The 23,447-nt window shown below is 39.2% G+C and overlaps 1 protein-coding gene across 2 annotated transcripts; it reads left to right on the forward strand.

The window, feature by feature from the left end:
* The first annotated feature begins 312 nt into the window (after positions 1-312).
* LOC129723905 (transmembrane protein 198) lies at positions 313-21,825 on the forward strand. Of its 2 annotated transcripts, none has more exons than XM_055678400.1 (7): positions 313-1,832; positions 1,897-2,005; positions 19,370-19,483; positions 19,551-19,699; positions 19,770-19,934; positions 19,996-20,290; positions 20,352-20,489. In XM_055678400.1, exons 1-6 carry the CDS (start codon positions 1,722-1,724, stop codon positions 20,281-20,283), a joined length of 936 nt encoding a protein of 311 aa, XP_055534375.1. In that variant the 5' UTR covers positions 313-1,721; the 3' UTR covers positions 20,284-20,290; positions 20,352-20,489. The 2 variants fall into 2 exon arrangements, with proteins under 2 accessions (XP_055534375.1, XP_055534374.1); XM_055678399.1 differs by having other exon boundaries at positions 316-1,832; positions 19,996-20,268; positions 20,331-21,825.
* The last annotated feature ends 1,622 nt before the right edge of the window (positions 21,826-23,447 follow it).

Here is a 23,447-nt window from a genome sequence, read left to right on the forward strand (position 1 = left end):
AGAAATGTGACAACACGAGAAATAATGTCAGCGAACAGGTAAAACCAATATAAACAACAACAAAATTTTGCTAGAAAAAAAGGATTTTAAGTTGCGTAAAATTGTTTTCGATCATAATAAAATCGATCCAAAACCTTCAAAACTCCCAACAAAAGTTTAGCACTGAAACCGTCATTTTGAAACCGCAGAAATAAATCGCTGAACGCTGCTACTTACTACGCACCACTTGCTGGTGGAGTTCTTTCTTAGTGTATGTGAGTGAGCGTATACGACGAAAGGAAATTGTCAGGATATCACACAAGTCGTATAGAAAATGGGCCACTAAAGCATCGTCGTCTTTTTGACAGATAGCCTTGCAGTCTACCAAAGTTCTTCCACACTGCACTCCCATCAGAAGGAAAGTAAGCGAGAACAGGACATTTTTCACCCCAGCCTCTAGGGCATGGCACTAATCGGAGAATGGCCAACAGGAAAAGCTTCCACTCCGTAGCATTGTAACGAAGTTCGGATAGTTAAGTTTTGTCTGTTAACTAGATGTAACTGACAATGACCGAGTAAGATTTAATGGTGCTACTAGAGAGAAAATATTTTCATCTGACGTAGTGCGGAAAAAAATTAGTTCCTGGTCAATAAGTGAACGTGTTTATATCAGATGTTAGATTTTGAGATGCATACTTTAATGTAAAAGTTTTATATGTTGACATTAATCCTAAGTTCAGCCGTCCATTGCCGAAATCAAGTTTGCCAAAAAATTAGAGGAAACTGTATCTAGTGCGAAGAAAATTTTTTATTCAAAGCAAAATTGTTGCAAAATTTATTTTGGAAAATGTCTTCCTGCTCTCAGTTGAATAGTTAAGTGAGGTCGCGATAAATTGTTAGAAATGTGTTAGAAATTTTAATTTAAGCAAAGAATTACACTTATCATAACTGCCAACAAAAGCCATAACAAACGTCTGAACAAAAGAATCTGTGCGTTGTGAAGGTACCAGCGACCTGCCAAAATAACAGCCCTTCTGCTGCCTCTGGGGGGTGTGTTCGCGTGTTTGTGGGTGCTAAAAGAAGAGGGGAAATCGATTTTTCCTTTCCGCTCGACGTCGCTACCGCTGTCATCCGGTGGAACAAGGTGCGGAGTGAAGTTTGCTGCAATAGCTGCCTGCGGGCTGTTTTTCGTCGATTTCATGCGGAGGGAAAAGTGGCGTCAAAATAATGTGGAAAAGCATCGTTCCACCCCCGCCGCGCACAGCGTCTGGCTGACCTAAGCGAATGCAGTCACGCTTTTCACCACTGGCATACACTGACTGGGATGTGGGCTGATTGTTTTGTATAAAAGGCGGAAAAACTTTAGCTACACTCACACAGACAGAAAGACGGATATGCGAACTGGAGATGAAAAACAGTTAAGGATTGTACGACTTTGTTGTGTTTGAGTTTGACACAGTAGGCGCATCGAAAACGACGATATGTGAAGAATCAACATGCAGTGAAAGTAACACGAAAAAGATACTGCTGAGAGTGGTTGCTACTCATGATCCTAGTAATCTGATACGTGTCGCTCGTGAATAGTGATGGTTAAGTCATTGAACTCATCAAGTACTTACTGCCTGTGCTACCGTTCTCTGCATTTAATGCACGTGCGCTAACAACGCGAAACGCAAGTTGAAAACACCTTGAGGGTGCTACCTGTTTCGCTTTGAAACGTCCTTGAGAAAATCAAAACAAAGATGCATCATAACCACGCGGAGGAGGGGAGGCATCTGCTGCGTAATGCCAGTGCTAGTGCTTCTATTGATACTCGGTATGACCACACAATTGTGTGGCCTTTTCTGATTCAGGTATGATTGACAAGCCAATATGTCAAACAAACAAAGGAAACAGTGGAAATTCTTTCCTTTGCAGAATGCCATGGAAAATCCACTGTGCACCTCAACAACTCCGGCAAACTCAACGGTTTCGGTATTACTATGGACTACGATTGCAGTGTTTGGCATAGTATACACGCTACTAGGTATGGTATCATCATTCATCAATATTGTGTTAACCGTTATGTACTCGGCAGGGTACCCGGGTTCTGATAAGTTGTCCGAAATGGCCTTTTCGGAGCAGATTCCCGATCTTGAACATGGTCCTGAAGATACGGATTTACGGGAACAATATGGGGACCAATGGCTCTTTGGGTCCCGTATACTGAAAATAGACAAATTTTCCAATCTTTTGACGGGTCAAGATCGAAAATCGGTCAAGAATTCAAGAAGTAAGAAGCATTTCATTTTGGTGGGTACCCGGAAACCTTGCCGAGTACTTACGTGTGTTAAAACTGCCGAGTACATAACGGGTAGTCATCAGGGTAGTGAGTTGCGTTATGTAGATCATATATTTCAATAAGTTTTTTTTCGTTGCTAGAGAACCGCAAATAACTCTCGAAGGAGCGTGTTTCCATAAAAAGAACTGAAATTCTTCAAACTTTATATTCAGTCAATGCATAAGAAAATTATTTGCCAAGAGCTTTATGGTTTAAAATTATAATTAGAATCATATTGCATGATTGAAATTGGATTATTCTCAAAAATATATATTTGTAAAATATTGATAATAATCTTTTGCTTTTTGTGTTTTTTTTTTCTGTAAAGCACTAATAGTTCCTTACAATTGGTTCTCAGACAGGTGTTATGTACAACCGTATAGAACGTTACTTATCGTTACATAGGGGGGCTAAACGCTAAACCCATATTAGCGGAACTCTCGCTAATCGCTATTCACCAACTTATTAACACGTAGTTTATCATAAATATGTTTGTTGTTCATAAAAACAAACGAAAATAATAACTTTTGAGTGCTATTAATTAAAAAAAAAAAGAGGTTAAAAACTCACAAAACGGTCATACTTGAAGATTTTGTGAAAATAAGGAGCGACAAAAGTGATTCTGCTTGTATGTAAAATGAATATTTTTGGAATTTTTTATTATTCTCGCTCACTTTTCGTCGGTCTAGTTCCGCCACTGTTATTGTGCCAATTACCGACCCCGGGGAGGCGACTCTACCCAGGACCCTAACTTACGACCTGTTGATTAACGGACCGGCGCCAACGACTTTACTTTCTCATGCGATGGAATGCGTGATCCCAGAGATTTTTCACCTCAGAAAATCTCTCGGTGTCGGCTAGGATTTAATCTGGACCGAGTAGTCGACACCTATGTCGGCGTTGGGATTCGAACCCAAGCTAGGTCCCCGCCTCATTTTTGGGAATGTTTTTAAAAACTCAAACATTAGGCTGAATTAAAGTAGGTTCTAGCGCATTGCAATATGCAGACATTTTTGGCGTTCTCAAAATTTAATCTAGATCACCTTAAGCTTGTTCTCCAGAATGCTCAAGGTGATCTAGATTAAAATGGAACTAGATTGCTAGAGTCTAGAGTCTAGAGTGAAAAGATTCACTTCCACTTGTGTGGTAAAGACTCTGTAACTCTGAACAATTAAGACAATTGAACGTTGTTTGAATGAAACATATATTCCAAAAGTTCTTTTGCAGTACGATATGTACATCATTCGAAGCAATTTATGTATGCCATCAGCGACTCACAGTTTTTAAAAACAATTTTTTTCGCTTCTCTGTAAAATTAGCGAATTAGCGGTTAGCGTTTCGAAGGCCAAAATTTCAGCGACGCTAACAGTCCGCTAGCCGGCTCAAAAATTAGCGAAATCGCTAAACCGCTAACTGAATATTAGCGTCGCTAATTAGCGATTAGCGAATAAGCGAAACGGTGTCCACCTTTGCTAATAACACTGGTCGACAAAAGCGAATAAAAGTTGTCCCAAACGCCTTTGAAGATTATAGCCTTTTAACCAATCTAGTGAACATTGGTGCCCCTAGCAAATTCAAAAGTGCGTCAAAAGGCGGCAGAGTAACTGCTCGCCGAGTTAGTTGTTCTACATTTGCCTAAGGGAAAGCTCATTTAACAAAACAATAAAAAAAATCAAATATTTCAGATTGATTTTCTTATTTCATATTGATTGATTGTTATCATTCCACATAATGCTGCTTCGTAGAACATCTTGATAAAACGCCTTCGAAATGAATCACTTAAAATGAATATTTACAAATATTTACTGAATACTTAGGGGAAAGTAGGTAAAGACGGACACCCTAAGGTTTAATCTAAATAATTACTTAGTTATTGCTATTTAGATCGCAGTAGTCATACAAATTGAAACTTAAGGTCATTTGTTTTCATAATCATTTTTGGTTTTAGTGAACTTCCTCCAAGTTTTATGTGTTTTGGGTCTTCAAAAATAAGACTACAAATTGCTGTTTTTTGTCATGGTTGGGAAAGACGGACACTTAGGGTGGGTAAGATGGACACTATGAAGGTAAAGGTGGACACTCACAAAAAAGATGTAGTACGTTAAGTATTCTTTTGATTTATGTGTTAAGTGATGGCCATACATTACCCTACGTTATTAGAGTCCACCTATACATCACGTGAACAGTTTGAGAGGATGGGTTTCGATGGAGGCGAAAATTTTCCGCCTATATGGCCTGTTCTAACTGCTAAATGATTAATATCTGCTGGTTTCTCTCGCGGGTGTACTTTGTGAACATCTGTAGTACACAACAGATGCTATATGTGAAAATTCTTGGAAAATCCGTGTGTCCATCTTTCCTTACCTTAGTGTATCCGTCTTGCCCGACCTGGTTGTAAATTTCTCAAACGATCGTAGCTCTTCATCGGAACATCGAAAATCTGCTGGATTTCCACTAGAAAACCGAGGAAAGACTAATTGATCACTTTACTATTGTGAACAAATGAAAACACGTAAGTTTCACGAATTTTTCACTATTTTCCGTGGAATAAAAATTACATCAAATTGCGCGTTCACGAAAATATTCTTTGTTTTACTTACAAATTTGACAGTATGCTCGCTGAAAACCGATAATGCAACTCAAAAGCATTAACACACTATAAATAAGGTATTCGCATCACTAAACTATCATAATACATTCTAGTTTGTGAAATATTAAAAGTGTCCATCTTGCTCGCAGTGTCCGTCTTCACCTACTTTCCCCTACTTTCCAAACGTAATCGACCGGAGCAGAATGCTTCACTCAACGACACCGTATGTCGATTGAGCATTAAGGGGCCATCCACATACCACGTGGACAGATTTTTGACGATTTTTAAGGACACCTCCCCCCCCCGTCCCCCCGTGAACAACTGCCCATATCAATTCTTTTTTTTGTAAGGACCGTGGACATTACACAACCCCCCTGTCCACGTGGTATGTGGATGGCCCCTAAAACGTTCGTTGCACCATAATGTTTTTAATCATTTAATCATTTAATCATACAATCTTAAAATCTCTATAATAATATATTCAAAGGAAAGAGTCTACCCCGGACAAGTCAAGAAAACATAATTTTTTTTATAAGATTTCGATCACTGCGACCCTTAAATTGATATTTAACTGCAAACAATTTTTTTTCTAAAGTAAAAACGAATTTTAAAAGTTGTTGATTCTTAATAATAAAAATTCGCTTTCTGAGCTGAAACTGCTCTAACTGAAGACTAAATGAAACACACTGAAAAGTGCCGCGCTGCTGCAGAGACATGTGACCAACCGGGCAAAAGATTTATTTAAGCCGAAAGCCAATCCGGAAAGCCAGCCGATACTGTTGCAATCCGTTACACCACGGCTAACAAGAAATACTATTCTGTCGACCTTTTTGGGGAAGGCCAGCAAGTGACTAATCAGAGGATGTAATTTTCTTTTTTTTCTCTGTTTGTACTCATCACTGCGACCAGAGACAATTGATTTCTTTTATATCTGTGCTTGTGTGTGAGAGTTTACCTTTTCGTTTCAAGCTTACTGATCTACTATGCCGAGCCTCTTTCTATCCCCTGTCAATATCGTCAAACTACTATTCCCTGGAGTAAGACTACACCAAACGTTCCTCTCTGGCCCAGGTTAATTCTAAGAGGGACTTATTATGTCAAGAGGAAGGAGTCTTCCCCGTTCCCCGTGCCAATATCGGTAATTACAATTTCCTAGAGAGGAAAAATATTCCTGAGATCAGTGTTATTATAAGAAGGACTTATTTTGTAAAGAAGAAGGAGTTTAACGAAACCTCGTTCTTTCTACCAACACCGCGCCACAATTACAATTTCCTGAAGAGACACTTAATGCTTTACCTCTGGTCAGTTTTATTATATGTAGGATTTATAGTTTGTCAATAATATAGAATTCAGCTTGAAGGAAGTTAAAGTTCTTCGACAACCAAATGGCCTGATTCTACTAAGATTCGAACCCCGGACCACCCGCTTATCAAAGCGAACTCTGTAACCTTGTGGCTATGGCGCTCCCCTAGAATTTTCGTTTCAACAAGGCTTGATGACATTGTATAATTTTTCAATCGATTGCTGCGATAATGAAGGAAATCTTTTGAAAACAAACCTTATAAGCAACTAATATAAGCTGTTTCTTAAAAAAAGTCACCTCTATTTTGAATATACCTATATATATATATATATATATATATATATATATATATATATATATATATATATATATATATATATATATATATATATATATATATATATATATATATATATCAGTGGTGGGCACCGCTAACCGAAAATTTAGCGACGCTAATCGCTAAGTCGCTAACCGGAAAATTTAGCTCGATAATCGCTAAACGCTAAACGCTAAACCCACATTAGCGGAGCTTCCGCTAATCGCTAATCGCTAACTTTTTAATATGTAAATAGTCATATCGCTATATTTATTGCTCATGTTTTGTAAGATTTGGACCACTTTGATCTGTTTTGGTTAAATAAACGAAAACAATTACTTTTTAAAGCTACTTACAGTAAGAGGTTCACGAAACGGTGTTCATATTTGATTTTGTAAAAACAAGAATAACAAATGTTATCTAGCTTGCATTGAAAATAGATACTCTTAGGAATGTTTTCATGAAAATTCAATTATTTTCTGAATCGAAAAAATAGAACCAAAGTTGTCATAATTTCAAGCGCATTGCAATTCATCAAAGTTGTTGGTGTGCCAAGAATTCAATCTAGACCTTGTGCTTGTTTTTCAAAATGCTCCTGTGGCTTGTACGATAACTGGAACTCCATTCTAGGGTGAAAAAACTGACAAGAGTAACTTTCGCAGTAAAGTATGTTCATCTTTAGAAGCAATTTACGTACGCCATCAGCAATTCACAGTTTTTCTAAATATTTCTATTGTCGCTTCTCCACAAAATTTAGCGAATTAGCGATTAGCGTTTCGAAGGCCAAAATATTAGCGACGCTAACAGTTTCGCTAACCAGCTCAAAAATTAGCGAAATCGCTAAATCGCTAACTGAATTTTAGCGTCGCTAATTAGCGAATTAGCGAATTAGCGGAATGGTGCCCACCACTGATATATATATATATATATATATATATATATATATATATATATATATATATATATATATATATATATATATATATATATATATATATATATATATATATATATATATATATATATATATATATATATATATATATATATATATATATATTATAACTATAGTAATTTATAAATCATTGAAAGTATTGCCCATCGCTAGCTACAATTTTACCCATCTTTCTGACTGTGCTCGAATACCGTTACGATCATCCAAACCGGGTACCATCGAACGGAACAAGTAATAATCGGCCAGCGCAATATCTGTGGATTATAGCTGGTGAGGTAGAACTTCCCATTTGGGTGTTTGTATGTAAGTTTTAACATAATCTTTCAGCATAATCTTTGCAACGTGTATATTTGGCCGAGCGGATGACGTCTCAAATCATGCAATTGCTTGGAAATGGCTTGATGGGTAACTTCTAATACCGAAGCAAGCTGTTCTTGCGTTGGGCAAGGATTCTTATCGAGCAATTTCTCATTTATTATATAATTATTTATGAAAAATAATAATTTGATAAATTTTGTTCAGTAGAATAACCAACTGTGACGTAGTCTAAAAGATTTGGGGAGTTTGCCAAATATTGTGTATCGCCCAAAAATGCATTACAAGCTCTTCCGGTGAATCCGTACGTCATTTGTTGGTGCTTTACCTGTGCAAGCACCCACAAATCTACCCAATCTGGCGCCTTTCTCTTGAGGGACTTGAAAATCGTATTAACGATTCCAAGCGCGATGTGTAGCGGCAGAGGCGGGCAAAGGCAAGCAATTCACACAGCTTGCGAAATTCTTTCCAATCAATTTCTTTTTTTTTTTTTTGCTACAGTTTTCCTGAGTGCTTTCTTTGGTTCTAGAGAAGCCGTTTGTTATACCGAGCTCACTTTTCAAGGCAATATGAACAAGGGTTTTTTGATGAGTGAGCCATTATATCGATTATAATATTTTTAATTTTGTGGTCCCCGGCGACCAAGTACTCGAACTCATGCAGTTTCAATAATTCTGTCTAAACGGGTGATATCTTGTCGTACTTTCCGCAAGATTTCGGGCAAGTGCAGTAATGAAGAGCTTCTTCACGCCGCCATACTTGAAGCCATTGCCAACCGAAAGTTCAACTTGTGGAGAAATCACAGATGAAGTTATCTTGAAAAAGTTTCTACCGTCATAAGATCCTATTTTCACTGCAAAATTATCACCAGCAGTTGGTCTTGAATGTTTAATTCGGTTCATCAGCTCGGGTACATCAGTGCAATATGCAACAATCTGATCCGACAAAGATCCCACCTTTCCTGTGATGCTAGATAACTGAACGACATCAAACAGGCCCTTAAGCTGCCTATTCAGTTGAACTAATTTTCTCGCCCTCCAGCGGCCGAATTCCGAGAACACGTTTCTTTGAAGAGAAAAAAATTTCTTCACCGAAAGTATATGAAGAAATTTTCTTCTCTTGGAACAAATGTGTGCTCGAAACTCGGCCGCAGGTTTGATATTTACTCCAGAAGCTCGAATACTTTTTATCACACCTAAATTATGAATACATTACGTAATATAAAACACACACTGTTGTCAATAAAATACTGGTTACCTAGTTTTTTTTCTCTTGTTCAGACTGTTCTCGCCTTTAACCTTGAACAAAACATCTGAACGCAGTTTCTTGACGGGATCTTAACGAGTTTTTTCGAAGATTCCGCAGAATGCATGCTCGGGTGAACTGATTGCATTGGTGCCTTTTCTCTCTGCCGTATTCACTGTAGCAAATTCTACAAATAACCACCACCTTACATCCACTAATATCACTTGTGTCTGGACTATATCTGGGTCTTCTGTGCTCGAGTTTTCTAGTTTCAAATTGCTTCTACTCTTCTGTTTAACGGCAGCGACACAAATCTCACATTTGCACATTCTCCTGGGATCGCGTAATTTTAGAATTTTCGAGCTTGTAATCATGAATCCTGGAGACTCTTGTACTTGCTTTACTATGCTCTGTACAGACCGCGCGGCATGTTCCGCATATAACCGACGGATACCGGCTGGATCGAAATCCGTACACCTTAGCACATGATAATCTTCGACGGTTAATATAAAATCAACAAACCACATATTGCTTTAAACTGACATGTTTACTTATAGGTCTACTTATATTTTATCACTATTTTCAAGCAAAATGATTAAAATCACTCCTCGAAAACATGAACTCGAAAAAATCATGTTTAAATAGGACATGTTTTGAATCGAAATCCGTAAACAGTTTTTTGTCTGAATCAAAGCCCGTACACTTTTGAATTGAAATCCGCACACACGCGATATAGACTGGATCAAAGTCCATATAGCAATAAATCAAAATCCGTATAGATATAGAAGTACAAAAATGAACATCTTTTAGTCATAATTTATCTATAAATTTACGATTAAATATGTTTTGAGGATCAATTGGTTTCTAAGCACGGTTTTCTAATTTTGTATATCAGCTGAAATAGTGCAATTTTCGTAGCGTTTCGTTGCGGCACCGCTTATCGTAGTAACCGGAACACCAGAATCTCTCGAAGCTTCCCGGTATGACTGTCCCTTGCGCACATCAGTCACAGCTCCTCCGAAATTGTTGGTCGTATATTTATACTTGTTTTCTTCCATTATATGCTGAAAACAAGAAGAAAATTCAACAATTTCTGCATGATACACACGCTGTACGGATTTCGATTCAAGCAATTAACAAGGATCAAAATCCGTACGGCACAGTTTTTGTTGAATTAATACAATTTACACTATTGACCAGACAATATACAGCTCGAAAATGACAAAGACTCACCTTTTCTATCAATTTCAAGAAGATTCACAGAGTAAAACACGTATATCCCACTTGAAAAACGTTTTCATCTGAAGAACGTTTTCTTAGTAAATTCTCTAACGATACAACGAAATGACAACTGAAACCGATACACGATTGATTTTTTATTTTTAATATTTTTGTTTCATGGCCTACTGACGCATAGTTTTATTTAACAGAAGGCCAACAGCTTAACGGACATGTACATGTAACTATCATATGAATTTTGAAACTGAAGAAAAACGTCAAGGTGTACGGGTTTCGATCCAGCACGGTACATGTTTTCTTCGGATTCAAAATCTTGCAACAATTTTTTAATAACAACACTTATACGTACAGTTATCGGTCGAAGCGACGGTGCCTGCGCACGGTACACACACCAGATTTCTGTTTTTTTTTCATGGAGATCCATTTGAAATACTACAAGGTATACAGCCCTAGGGTTGTATGAAATGGTGACGTGGGACTAAACACTGTAATTAGGGGATTTTTTAATACAAAATATACAGAGTCCGCAGACAGAATCAATGTGTTTGCTCAGTGACTGTACGTACGCCTGCCCCGGAAATCAATTTTTGAAATATATTCAACAACACTCGAAAGAATAACGTTAATATTTGGCGATATTATGCCTGCAGTGTTTTTTTGTGTGCAAAAGACATGTATTTGACAAGGCACCAGCATATCGTGCTTGTAGAAGAAGCACCGAGAATTTCTCGTAATGCGTCAAAGTCAGAATTAACTCTATATCCTCAAAAATCAAATCCAATCCCGATCAAACGATTATAACAAACAGCCATCGCAAATATATCTGAACTTGATAGAAATAACAAAGCCTGTAATATTCTTGATATGCAAGAATGATAATAAGTACAGAATAATATCAAATTCTGTTATCATACACTTGAACTTGAATGTTTAAAAGAGTGTTTTTTATAAGCATATTCATAACAAAATTTGATATTCAATTAACAAAATACCCGATCAAACGATTATAACAAACGGGTAACACAAATATATCTGAATTTGATAGGAACAATAAAGCCTGTAATATTCTTGATATGGCAGAATGATAAAAAGCACAAAATTATATCAAATTCTGTTATCATATACTTGAATGTTTGGAATTGTGTTTTTTAAAGCATATTTATAACAAATTTTTGTTATTCAATTGACTAAATATAGTACATTCTAACTACTTCTAATATTTTCTGCCAAAAACCTTACAAAACTTGCTATAATTTGTAATAATCAGTAAGTAGCTTTGAAAGGAATTTTGATATTTTAACTATTAACGAGACCAAGTTTAAAACACAAGTTGATACAAAAAGTTTGTAACTGAATATCAAGATTTGTTACAATCCTGATATCTTTGACTGATCGGGATAATACTTACGTTGGTTTTGTCTTATTTAACTCCGATTAAATCAATCGATTCTATAAATGTGTATATTTGGTAATTTACTCTTTCGATACTATACGATCACGATTATTTAGTGAATATCGAAGATAAAATTAAATAAATATCCGTTGCAAAAATTTACAATTCTTGTTGAGTAATTTATAATGTTCATATTTATTAGATAAAGTTTCAATCACCATTATTAGCAGCATTGCATTTTTTCCCCGATTGAAATAGAAATGTATGAAGAAAAGTGTACCACTGCAATACGAATAGTACCGCTGCAGTACGAATAGTACCGCTGCAGTACGAAAAGCACCGCTGCAGTACGCGTAGAAATGTACCGCTGAAATGTACGAATAGAAGAGTACCGCTGCAATCATAAACGACGAGAGACCTGCGGTTCTCTACTCCACTGGTACTGTTGCTTTTACCGGCATGTTCTCTTTCAAGACATCAGTTTTTATTAGGTTGTAAAAGCAGGCTTAGAAATTGTTCAAGGATGGGGGTTGTTTCAAACTTTTAGGAAAACTTTTATCTTCGAGACATCACATTAGTCTAAGCTCATGGAAGCAAAAATAAATTGACCTATTGGGACGGGGAGACTGTCAATTTTTTTTTTTCGATATTGATACAGAGAATATAACAGGGAACGGATGGTGTCCATTCACGTCGTCTGTGCTAGGAATGCTCGCATGTAATTGGTTCATTATTCGCGTAAATTTGTCATTGAAACTTTTTATCAATTTTACCGCTTAACAATGAAATTAGAGTGATAACTATCATATTACAAAATTGTTACACATTTTATCTATCTAAAAACATATTGGTTATTGTAATCCATCATGTGGTTATGCTGTTATTAAGGTTTGAAATCTGACGCAACATTTGCCAGTTTCATTTCCAATTTTACAGAATGCATCCCAGTATAGTAAACAAAGACATTTCAGTATTCATCATGATTCTGTGCCGAACACGCATCAGCATCGGTTGTGCTTCGAAATCGCTCCGATAATATTTCAATACGTGTGTGCAAGTGGTGGCATTTTTTGACCGGTGTCTTTTGTCTAGATTGCTGTATCGCAAGGTCAAGCGCCTTTGTGTAACACCTTGTGTCGCTTTGTAGCTGCCTGCTGTCGAACGATTTGGTGGTGAGTGCAGTGCACTCCAACACGAAGGAGAAAAAGAAAGGAAGGTACGTGCTTCTTGTCTGTCCCATCGGCGCGCTAGGTTCAGCGCGATAGATGTAGACCCCCCACCTCCCGCACCCCATCCTCGAATCCCCTCGACCCTGTCCCTCCTGCCCCCCCTCCTAATATTAATTCTTCAGCTCCCCCACGTGTCAGATTGTATCCAGATGGATCGACTCTTCCGGTGGCAGTTTACCTCAGGCCTAAAGCGGGGCCGAAATCGAAATCTTTAAACATTCTACAGATTTCGAAAGACCTGACGTCACACTTTAAAGCTGTGACTGAAATTTTAAAAATCAGGCCGAACAAGCTCCGTGTCGTGGTCAATGACCTTAAAGAGGCCAACGATATAGCTTGCTCCGAGCTCTTTACACGGGAATACCGTGTCTATGTACCCGCTAGAGATGTGGAGATCGACGGTGTCGTGACCGATTCGAGTCTGTCCGTCGAGTGTATATTGAAAAGTGCTAAAGGGTGCTTTAAAAACAACACATGTCCCGATATGAAGGTGCTCGACTGCAAGCAATTGCGGTCGGTATCGATCGTCGATGACAAAAAAGTTTACACTCCGTCAGACTCGTTTCGAGTTACGTTCGCCGGGTCTGCACTACCAAGCCACATCTCGATCCACCGGGTTCGTCTCCCTGTGAGGCTCTACGTGCCCCGCGTCATGAACTGCCTGAATTGCAAGCAGTTAGGCCATACAGCCGCCTACTGCTGCAATAAGGCACGTTGTGGCAAGTGTGGGGAGTCTCATGCGGAAGATTCTTGCAGTGTTAACGCTGTAAAGTGTATTCACTGCGGGGAAAATCTGCATGAGCTCTCGACATGTGCGGTGTACATGCAGCGCAGGGATAAAATAAAACGGTCTCTCAAAGAGCGTTCAAAGCGTTCCTACGCTGACATGCTGAAGAAGACCGTTACCACTTCTCCCGTTACTTCGAACCCCTTTGATCTGTTGTCCTCTGATGAAACCGATTCTGACGATTCACCAGAGGGAACATCTTATGCCAATCCTGGGAAGTCTAGAAAGAGGAAAAATATTTCCTCTCCTAAACTTCCCCGAAAAGGTCCTAAGATTTCCCAAAGTGAAATGAATGGTACAAACAAACCTAAAAGTGCAGCGAAAAAACCGAAGCAAACCCCTCCTGGGCTTGCAAATTTAAAGTCCCAGAAGGAGTTCCCAGCACTGCCAGGAACATCTAAAACCCCAGTTGTTCCTTTTGCACATCCAGTTGAAAAATCAAATGCTGGACTGGTGAAATTTTCTGACATTGTGGACTGGATTTTTGAAACTTTCAATGTACCCGATCCAATAAAAGTTTTTCTTACAGCATTTCTCCCAACAGTTTGAACATTTTTGAAGCAGTTGACTGCTCAATGGCCCCTCCTTGCAGCGATCGTATCCTTCGATGCCTAATTCATCTGCTTATGTGAAGGATTCTATCTCTGTCTTACAGTGGAATTGTAGAAGTATTTTACCAAAAATTGATTCGTTTAAAGTTTTGATGAATAAAAACAAATGCGATGCATTTTCCCTTTGTGAAACTTGGCTAACTTCGAATACTGATCTAAACTTCCATGATTTTAATATTATTCGCCTTGATCGAGACACCCCATATGGAGGAGTACTTCTAGGGATTAAGAAGTGCTATTCGTTCTATCGTATTAACCTCCCCTCGATTCCAGGCATCGAAGCTGTCGCATGTCAAATGACAATACAAGGTAAAGAGCTTTGTATTGCCTCAATATATATTCCTCCCAGAGCACAGGTTGGGCAACGGCTGCTCTTTGATTTAATAGAACTTCTTCCCTCGCCACACTTGATTTTGGGAGACTTTAACTCTCATGGAGTGGCTTGGGGTTCCCCTTCTAATGATAACCGCTCCTCTTTAATTTATAACCCTTGCGATAACTTCGACATGACTATTCTAAACAACGGTGAAATGACTCGTGTCCCGAAACCTCCAGCGCGCCCAAGCGCTTTGGATCTCTCTTCATGTTCGACGTCGCTACGGTTGGATTGCACATGGAAGGTAATCCTCGATCCTCACGGTAGCGACCATTTGCCTATTCTTATTTCAACTACCAACGGGTCAACTCGCATGCGACCAATTGACATTCCGTATGACCTCACACGGAATGTTGATTGGAAGTTATACGAGGAAATGGTTTCAGAAGCTGTCGAGTCGATTCAACATCATCCACCACTTGAAGAATACAACCTCTTCGCGGGCTTGACCCTCGACGCCGCGTTGCAAGCCCAAACGAAGAAATATCCCGGCGTAACGATCAAAGAACGGCCTCCCACTCCGTGGTGGGACCAAGAGTGCTCCGATGTCTACACGCAAAGATCCGACGCGTTTTTGGCCTATCAGAAGAAAGGTATACCTGGCGACTTTATACGGTATTCGGAGCTTGATACTAAGCTTAAAGCTTGGCTAAAGCAAAGAAACGCGGATATTGGCGTCGGTTCGTGAACGAGACGTCGAGGGAGACATCGATGAGCACTCTTTGGAACACAGCCCGAAGAATGCGGAATCGCGTAGCGGTCAACGAAAGCGAAGAGTCTTCAAGTAGGTGGATATTTGATTTTGCCAGGAAAGTATGTCCGGACTCTGTTCCTGCGCAAAACTTTGTTCGCGATGCGTCTCCGGGCCACGACGCGATAGAATCACCTTTTACGATGGCAGAATTTTCAATTGCCCTCCTGTCCTGTAACAATAACGCGCCTAGGTTAGATAGAATCAAATTCAACTTGTTGAAGAATCTACCCGGCAATGCCAAGAGGTGCTTGTTGAACTTGTTCAATAAGTTCCTGGAGCAAAATATTGTACCGCAGGATTGGAGGCAAGTGAGGGTGATCGCCATCCAAAAACCGGGAAAACCAGCCTCTGATCACAACTCCTATAGGCCGATTGCAATGCTATCCTGTATCCGGAAATTGATGGAGAAAATGATACTCCGTCGTTTAGACCACTGGGTCGAATCAAATGGTCTACTGTCAGATACTCAATTTGGTTTCCGCCGTGCCAAAGGGACGAATGATTGTCTTGCGTTGCTTTCAACAGATATTCAGCTGGCGTATGCTCGCAAAGAACAAATGGCGTCTGCGTTCTTGGACATTAAGGGGGCTTTTGATTCCGTTTCTATTGACATTCTTTCGGGCAAACTTCACCGACAAGGATTTTCTCCAATTTTGAACAATTTTTTGCACAATTTGTTGTTCGAAAAGCACATGCATTTTACGCATGGCGATTTGGTAACTTTTCGAATTAGCTACATGGGTCTTCCCCAGGGCTCATGTTTAAGCCCCCTTCTTTACAATTTTTATGTAAATGACATCGACGAATGTCTGGCAAATTCATGCACGATAAGACAACTTGCAGACGACAGCGTGGTTTCTGTTACAGGAGCCAAAGCTGCCGATTTGCAAGGACCATTGCAAGATACTTTGGACAATTTGTCTGCTTGGGCTCTACAGCTAGGTATCGAATTCTCTCCGGAGAAGACTGAGATAGTAGTTTTTTCTAGGAAACATGAACCTGCTCAGCTCCAGCCACAATTAATGGATAAAACGATTTCTCAGGTTTTGGTACACAAGTATCTTGATGTCTGGTTCGACTCTAAGGGCACCTGGGGTTGTCACATTAGGTATCTGATGAAAAAAAGCCAACAAAGAGTGAATTTTCTTCGTACAATAACCGGATCATGGTGGGGAGCACACCCGGGAGACCTTATAAGGCTTTACCAAACAACCATATTGTCGGTAATTGAGTACGGGTGTTTCTGCTTCCGCTCCGCAGCAAACACACATTTGATCAAACTGGAGTGAATACAATATCGTTGTTTGCGTATCGCCTTAGGTTGCATGCAATCGACCCATACGATGAGTTTGGAGGTCTTAGCTGGAGTACTACCATTGAAAAACCGTTTCTGGAGCCTATCTTCTCGTATTCTTATCAAATGTGAGGTCTTGAACCGTCCTGTGATTGAAAATTTTGAAAGGTTAATCGAACTTAATTCTCAAACCCGTTTTAAGACATTGTATTTCAATCACATGTCACAAAATATTAACCCTTCTCCGAATATTCCAAATCGTGTCAACTTATCAAATACTTCTGATTCTACTGTGTTTTTCGATACATCCATGATAGAAGAAACTCGTGGAATCCCGGATCATTTACGCGTGCAGCAGATCCCCAAATCTTTTTCCAATAAACATCGAAACATCAACTGCGACAATATGTTCTACACTGACGGATCACTTATCGATGGGTCCACTGGCTTCGGCATCTTCAATAACAATTTATCCGTCTCCCATAAGCTCGATAATCCTGCTTCTGTTTACGTCGCAGAATTAGCTGCAATTCAGTACACCCTAGGGATCATCGAAAAAATGCCCACGGACCATTATTTCATCTTTACGGATAGTCTCAGTTCCATTGAGGCTCTCCGATCGATGAAAGATGTTAAGCACTCTCCGTATTTCCTGGGGAAAATACGGGAACATCTGAGTGCTTCATCCGAAAAATCTTTTCAGATTACCTTAGTGTGGGTCCCTTCTCACTGCTCGATACCGGGCAATGAGAAAGCGGACTCTTTGGCTAAGGTGGGTGCAATAAACGGCGATATTTATGAAAGACCAATTGCTTTTGATGAATTTTTTGCATTTGTACGTCAGAATACGATCATCAGTTGGCAAAATTCTTGGACCAGAGGGGAACTGGGAAGATACCCAAGGTATCGACAAATCCGTGGTTCAAGGGGTTGGATGTAGGTCGAGATTTCATTTGCGTGATGTCTCGGCTTATGTCCAATCACTATAGATTTGATGCGCATCTCCGTCGTATTGGGCTCGGAGAAAGCGGTATCTGTGCCTGTAGTGAAGGTTATCACGACATAGAGCACGTTGTTTGGTCATGCCCTGTCCACCGTGACGCCAGGTCTAAATTAGTAGCTTCCCTTCAGGCCGGAGGTAGACGGCCAGCTGTTCCTGTTCGTGATGTCTTGGGGAGCCGTGACATACCCTACATGACCCTTGTATACATTTTCCTAAAATCCATTCATACCCCAGTCTAGTCCCGTTCCCCTCCGTCTACACCCAACAAAACGACAAGAACACGTTTGAACCTTAAGCAGAGGTTTTGGAATCAACAAGTGCACCCCACACGAATTCACCAGGACCTGAGAACCCGAGGCCTTCAGTGATATCTTGGCCCAGCGGCACATACCATAGGCCACTTGAACACCAGCGAACAACAACAACGAACCATAACCAGCAACTAGCCCCCGCACAATACCTTCAGGACCCGAAAATTACAAGCCCCTCTTCCAGCTCATGACATCGTGGCTCAGCAGAACAAATCCATACATGCTGCATATTCATGGCCATTCGAAGAGCATCAGACGACCATCAAACTACAAAACAGTGATTGAAAAATACATCCTAGTTTTAAGATAGACTTAATTTCAGCTCGTAGTCTTAATTTCAGCGAGGATAAAAAATTTGCTTTAAGATTTTAAGTCTTCAGATATAGTTGGCGCCGTTAAACATTAAATTGTATTTGTGCCGTGTCAAATAAATGATATGAGAAAAAAAAATAGTAAACAAAGACGTGTCTCACGTCAAAAAAAAAAACAGCGGCGTTGAAAATTGGAAGTTGAAACTTTTTGACGTTTTAAAACCCGCCTACTTTTCTTTCATAAACACAATTAGCAGAATTTCATTCTTCCCCATTCTCTCCACAAAAAGCAACATGTAAACTAAAAGCCACTAAGCCATAAGAATTACATATTTAAGTCAATTTGGAGAGCTAATTCAGTTGTAAATAATCATAATTGTAACAACGCCAACTACATTCTGGTTGGGAATATTTTGGATAAATTTTTGGACGTTTTTCGGTGATATTACGCTATTCGAATATCGATTGTTTTGGAAATTTTTAATTAACACCCTTAAATCGAGATTTCTCGATATCCAGTCGGTGGATTTTTTTTTTAAAAAATAAGGTGTAAAATGACCTCAAGAATTAACCCTGCACACTTGGATTTGATGGACAATTTTTTTATTATATCGGTCCAACGTATATTTATTATTATCGGTCCAGTGTATATTTTGGAAATTCCTTATATCATTGATCTTCGTTTCTGCGAAAAGCAAGGCAAGCCTATTGCGACGCACGCTAACGAAGCGACTCAAATAAAAATGTTGAAGCCTGAGTAAAATATTAAATATAACAGCTGGTGTCATATAATGCAGATTTGCGGTGAAATTTTCTTAAAATATCCTTAGCAATGAAAAAAAAAGTGTTACAAATTGAATTCTATTATAAAATTTTCAACAAGAGAATAGATAATTTTTTGCCTAGCTCTTCCGAAAATCGGCATCTGAGACAAACTATCACGATTAAAGGATAACTCATCAAAATAAGACTGCGTGGTTTACGAACGACATGTTATTATTTTATAATGCTCTGAATGCATTCTGAATTCCTTTACAGGTTACCGCTGTCTACGAGCAATCGGGTTTCTCACCGGGTTGGCTGCGGGTGCCGGTTGCATTGTACTGCTGCAAAGTAAAAATATCACAGAGTTCGGCAATCTGGCCGCGCCAGGTAGAATAATAATGCTTTTCATTACCCTTCTAGGGGTTTCAATTAAAAATCATGTCCAATATTGTAGCGTTGGCCGTCGTTGCCGGACTGTTCGGTGCCATCCTGGGCTCGACTCATCCCATCTCATCCACGCTGATTGGAGCTTCGGCTGGAGCGCTGATAGCGGGTGCAACGATTGCAACCTGTATTGCCACACTACCTCACTACATCTTTGGAGTAGGTTTACTCGTTTAAATTGGTTTGAATGAAGAACAATACCCTTTTTTTTTCTTTAATCGATTTTTAGGAGAATGAGCTTCTTGTATCGGTCGTGGGTGGAGCAATCATCTGTGCAATTATTACACTATTCTGTCCCAAACTGATGTCAATCATCGCATCGAGTATCCTAGGATCGGCCATGATTCTCTGTTCGATTGATTTCTTTATGCATGGATTAAATACGCTAGATTGGGTATTAATGGCAAGACGTTTCGAATTATGTAAACCCACTAATGATTGTATCTCCGTTCTAGATCTTCAACATTAAACCCGATCCGACACCCCCACCCTGCTGGGGTGGAGTCATTCTGTGCTGTTGGCCCATTGCATCGGTGCTTGGGATACTGGTGCAGTGCTTTGTAACTGCTTGGAAAATTGACCACCGAAGACAGATGATGCAACGAAGAAGACGCCACTACAAGGGACGACCGGGTTCGCGTACTAGGGAAACGCGGGAAGAGGCCCGCCAGCGGAAGTACCGCTATCTCTACCAAGTTCGAACGGCCCGAGGCGACATAATTTCGCAAGTAGTAACACTTTGAGCTGGTCGTAAGGTCTTAGTACGATAACCGTCATTAAAACATTACAGAATTTCGTATCCGCCCTACAGAAGCACGTAACCACAGACTCCGGCCCGCCGTCGGAAGTATCTACCAAGTTGGGTTCGAACGACCGCAACACAGCCCGCAGTGATCGGACCCACATGACTAATCTGCCCGATTCTGACATGGACAAGCGCGACTTGAGCTACGAAAAACGTTCACATTCGGCCAAATAGCACCAATACTACTCCTACTATCCCAATTATCATCACAGCAGCTATCCGCAGAAGCAAGAGCGCACCTGTTACTAGTCCGACATTTTCAGGGAAACTCTTATCTCACTCTTGTTGTGTCAGTTTCCGATCTCCGCATGTTATGTTCAAGTTTTCACGCCTCACTAAAAACTACAGATTTGTGACTGTACAGAGCAAATGAATGGATAAGATCGAAGGTAAATATTATGGTAATCGATTAGTTTCTGTTTTGTGACATTGGAAACTGATGCTCCTTGAGAAGCAATATAAATTGGGGGTGTGCGAAAGGGAAACAAAAATGGACGAAAATGCGTTTAATACGAAGGCAGGCAACCAAATAAAAAATGGTTCAGAAATATCCAGTAACGTTCTAGGGACCGGAGAAGCACTGTGAGTGCTTTTGCAGTGGAGCTAAGCTTGCGAAGAGAATGAGGAAACGATTTTAAAAACCATACTGTAATAATAAAATACTTTAAAAAACATTAACTCAATAACTGAATCAAATTCAACGCTACTTACAAGTAAGATTAAAACGCTACACTTATTTCTAACTATTTCTAAAGTATAGATATTATCAGACCGCAGACCGTTTTAGTTTAAGGCGACAAAGAAGTTACCAAGAAGGCACAATGATACCATAGGAATGTTTAGAACAGAACATGGGAAAGCGACGAATGTGATTACTTTTTTTCTATAGTAAAGTAAAACTCATACTGCTACAAAATGCATTTAGACGAAGTCGAAACCGCCGTAGTGGAGAGAAGTTATTTTTTATCAAAAGCAAAACAAAGAAACAAAAACAAGTAAAACAGGCACCTGGAAACGAGTTTTGTTTGCAAACAGTTTTTTGCCTCGGAAATTGTACACAAGTAACGATATCGATTATGAAATAGATGTGCGACCGTTCATGCATAGATGAAAGGAAGAAAAAACTAGGCGCAACCAGAAGCCACGCGCAAAAAGTTACCCCAATATAGTAGAGAAAAGTTGCAATAGAAGCGTTTTTGGTTGTTCGTTCGGGAATCAAACAAAAAAAATGACATAAGTTCAAATGGTTCAAATTTCTGACACACAAATATATACCGGAACAAAATACGACGTGTGAGAAGCGATTGTGAGGCAAGCCGATAGTGACAGCATTGTTGGGACTCAGAACAGTGTGAGAGGTTGCAACTTAGCATTGCGTCCTCGGTGATGGTATAGAGTGAAAGGTATAATAAATAATATAAATGTTCTAGGTTAATGAGAAGCTCAAAATATATAAAACATATTTTGGAATTATCTGAAATTTTAATGGATTTTTTATTGAATTTATCACAGTAATTTTCTGTATATTCTAAAAATCAAACTCATAAAATCATGAAGTTATAAAATCAGAAAATCTTGAAAATTGGACGTAGGATGTAAGTCGTTTACACGAAATGTACCCCTGGTATATTAAAGAAAGACGTAATCCTACGTCAAAAACAAAGTAACATCATGATCAAAAAACCAATAAAGTTATCAACGATTATGCAACTATAATTTTATTGTAAGACTTGATTCATCTCGCGAGAATCGACATCATGTTTTTCAAAGGGATTTGCTATAGACAGTAATAACAAGACATTACATAAAATTGGGCATAATGTTCAAGTACATCCTGCACCGATCTTACAAAGTTAAACTAATCATCGTGTACTGTGTGGACATCGAAAACCCTAGAGCTGTTCAGTTCGCTGATTAGAGATGCATAATTAGCTTATATTTAGTACCGGTTTAGATCAACACACAACAAAAGAGAATACTGTTGGGGCCGCGCACTAGTGTGTGCGGTATCTCAGAGAAATACAGAATTTTATACCATACACACTTCAATATTATCACCGAATACGGTAAAACAAATTACCGTGACTGCGGGTAATTCCGCGCAGCACATTTTTCCGCGCAGCACATTTTTCCGCGCACTCATCTCAAAAACTGTTTTTCAACGGTAAATTTTACTAAATCATACCTAATTTATGTATTATCATAGCAGGCTACGCTTTTCACATGGTAAAACACACAAATTAGTTGTGTTTCAGGGAAATTTACTGTTGAAAAGATTTCAACAGCTGAGATCTCGGTGAAATCTCGGCGATCAAATACCGAGTTTCTGTGAAGTCAGCAGGCAACGTTTGCATAAAAAAAAGACTTTTTTTGGATGGTGATAAATAAACTTTAGACAGATAATTGACTTTGATAAATTTCCCATAAAAGGGTCTTATATTAGCTTATTTGCAAAAAAAAATCCTACACCCTTGCGAGCGGCCTTTCGGCAGTTAATCAGAACATTCGCCATGACGAATGAAAACATGCAAGTAGGCATGTTTTTGAGTTATTTTGTCGCTTTATTTATCAATTACTCTTCAGTGATGTTTTCAACGAAATTAGTGGAGTAGATCTTACGCTTTAGGTTTATAATTTTTGATTGGACGCAGCTGGGAGACACTGGGCGACTTGGGTACCACATCGATTTCCAGCCGCTCCATCTCATCCAACGATCGCTTCAAGTAGTGGGCCGACGCCAGATCCGGCCAGAACATTGCGTCGAGCGAAAGAAGAGCGGCTTTAACATCCCCTTTTCGCTAATTGTCAGCAACAGCCGCATTTTCTTGGAGAACTTGGTGTGTAAATAAACTCACAGCTCACTTGCTTCTTGGGGGAAATAAAATACAAATTTAAAATTTAGAAAATCTATACCGAGCGTCTTAGCAGAGTGATTTAAATATTAAACCGAGCGTCTTAGCAGAGTGATTGAATATTGAAAATCAGTCCGCGCACGACTGAATTTCAATATTTATTTCCAAAAAAAAATTTCTAGTAGAGTATAACGGAAACCGATAACTATTTCTTTGGCTTCTAAAATACGAAGTGCCTTGTCAGTCGTTA

The sequence above is a fragment of the Wyeomyia smithii genome, chromosome 2 (genome assembly GCF_029784165.1).
Source record: "Wyeomyia smithii strain HCP4-BCI-WySm-NY-G18 chromosome 2, ASM2978416v1, whole genome shotgun sequence".
NCBI classification, from domain to species: Eukaryota; Metazoa; Arthropoda; class Insecta; order Diptera; family Culicidae; genus Wyeomyia; species Wyeomyia smithii.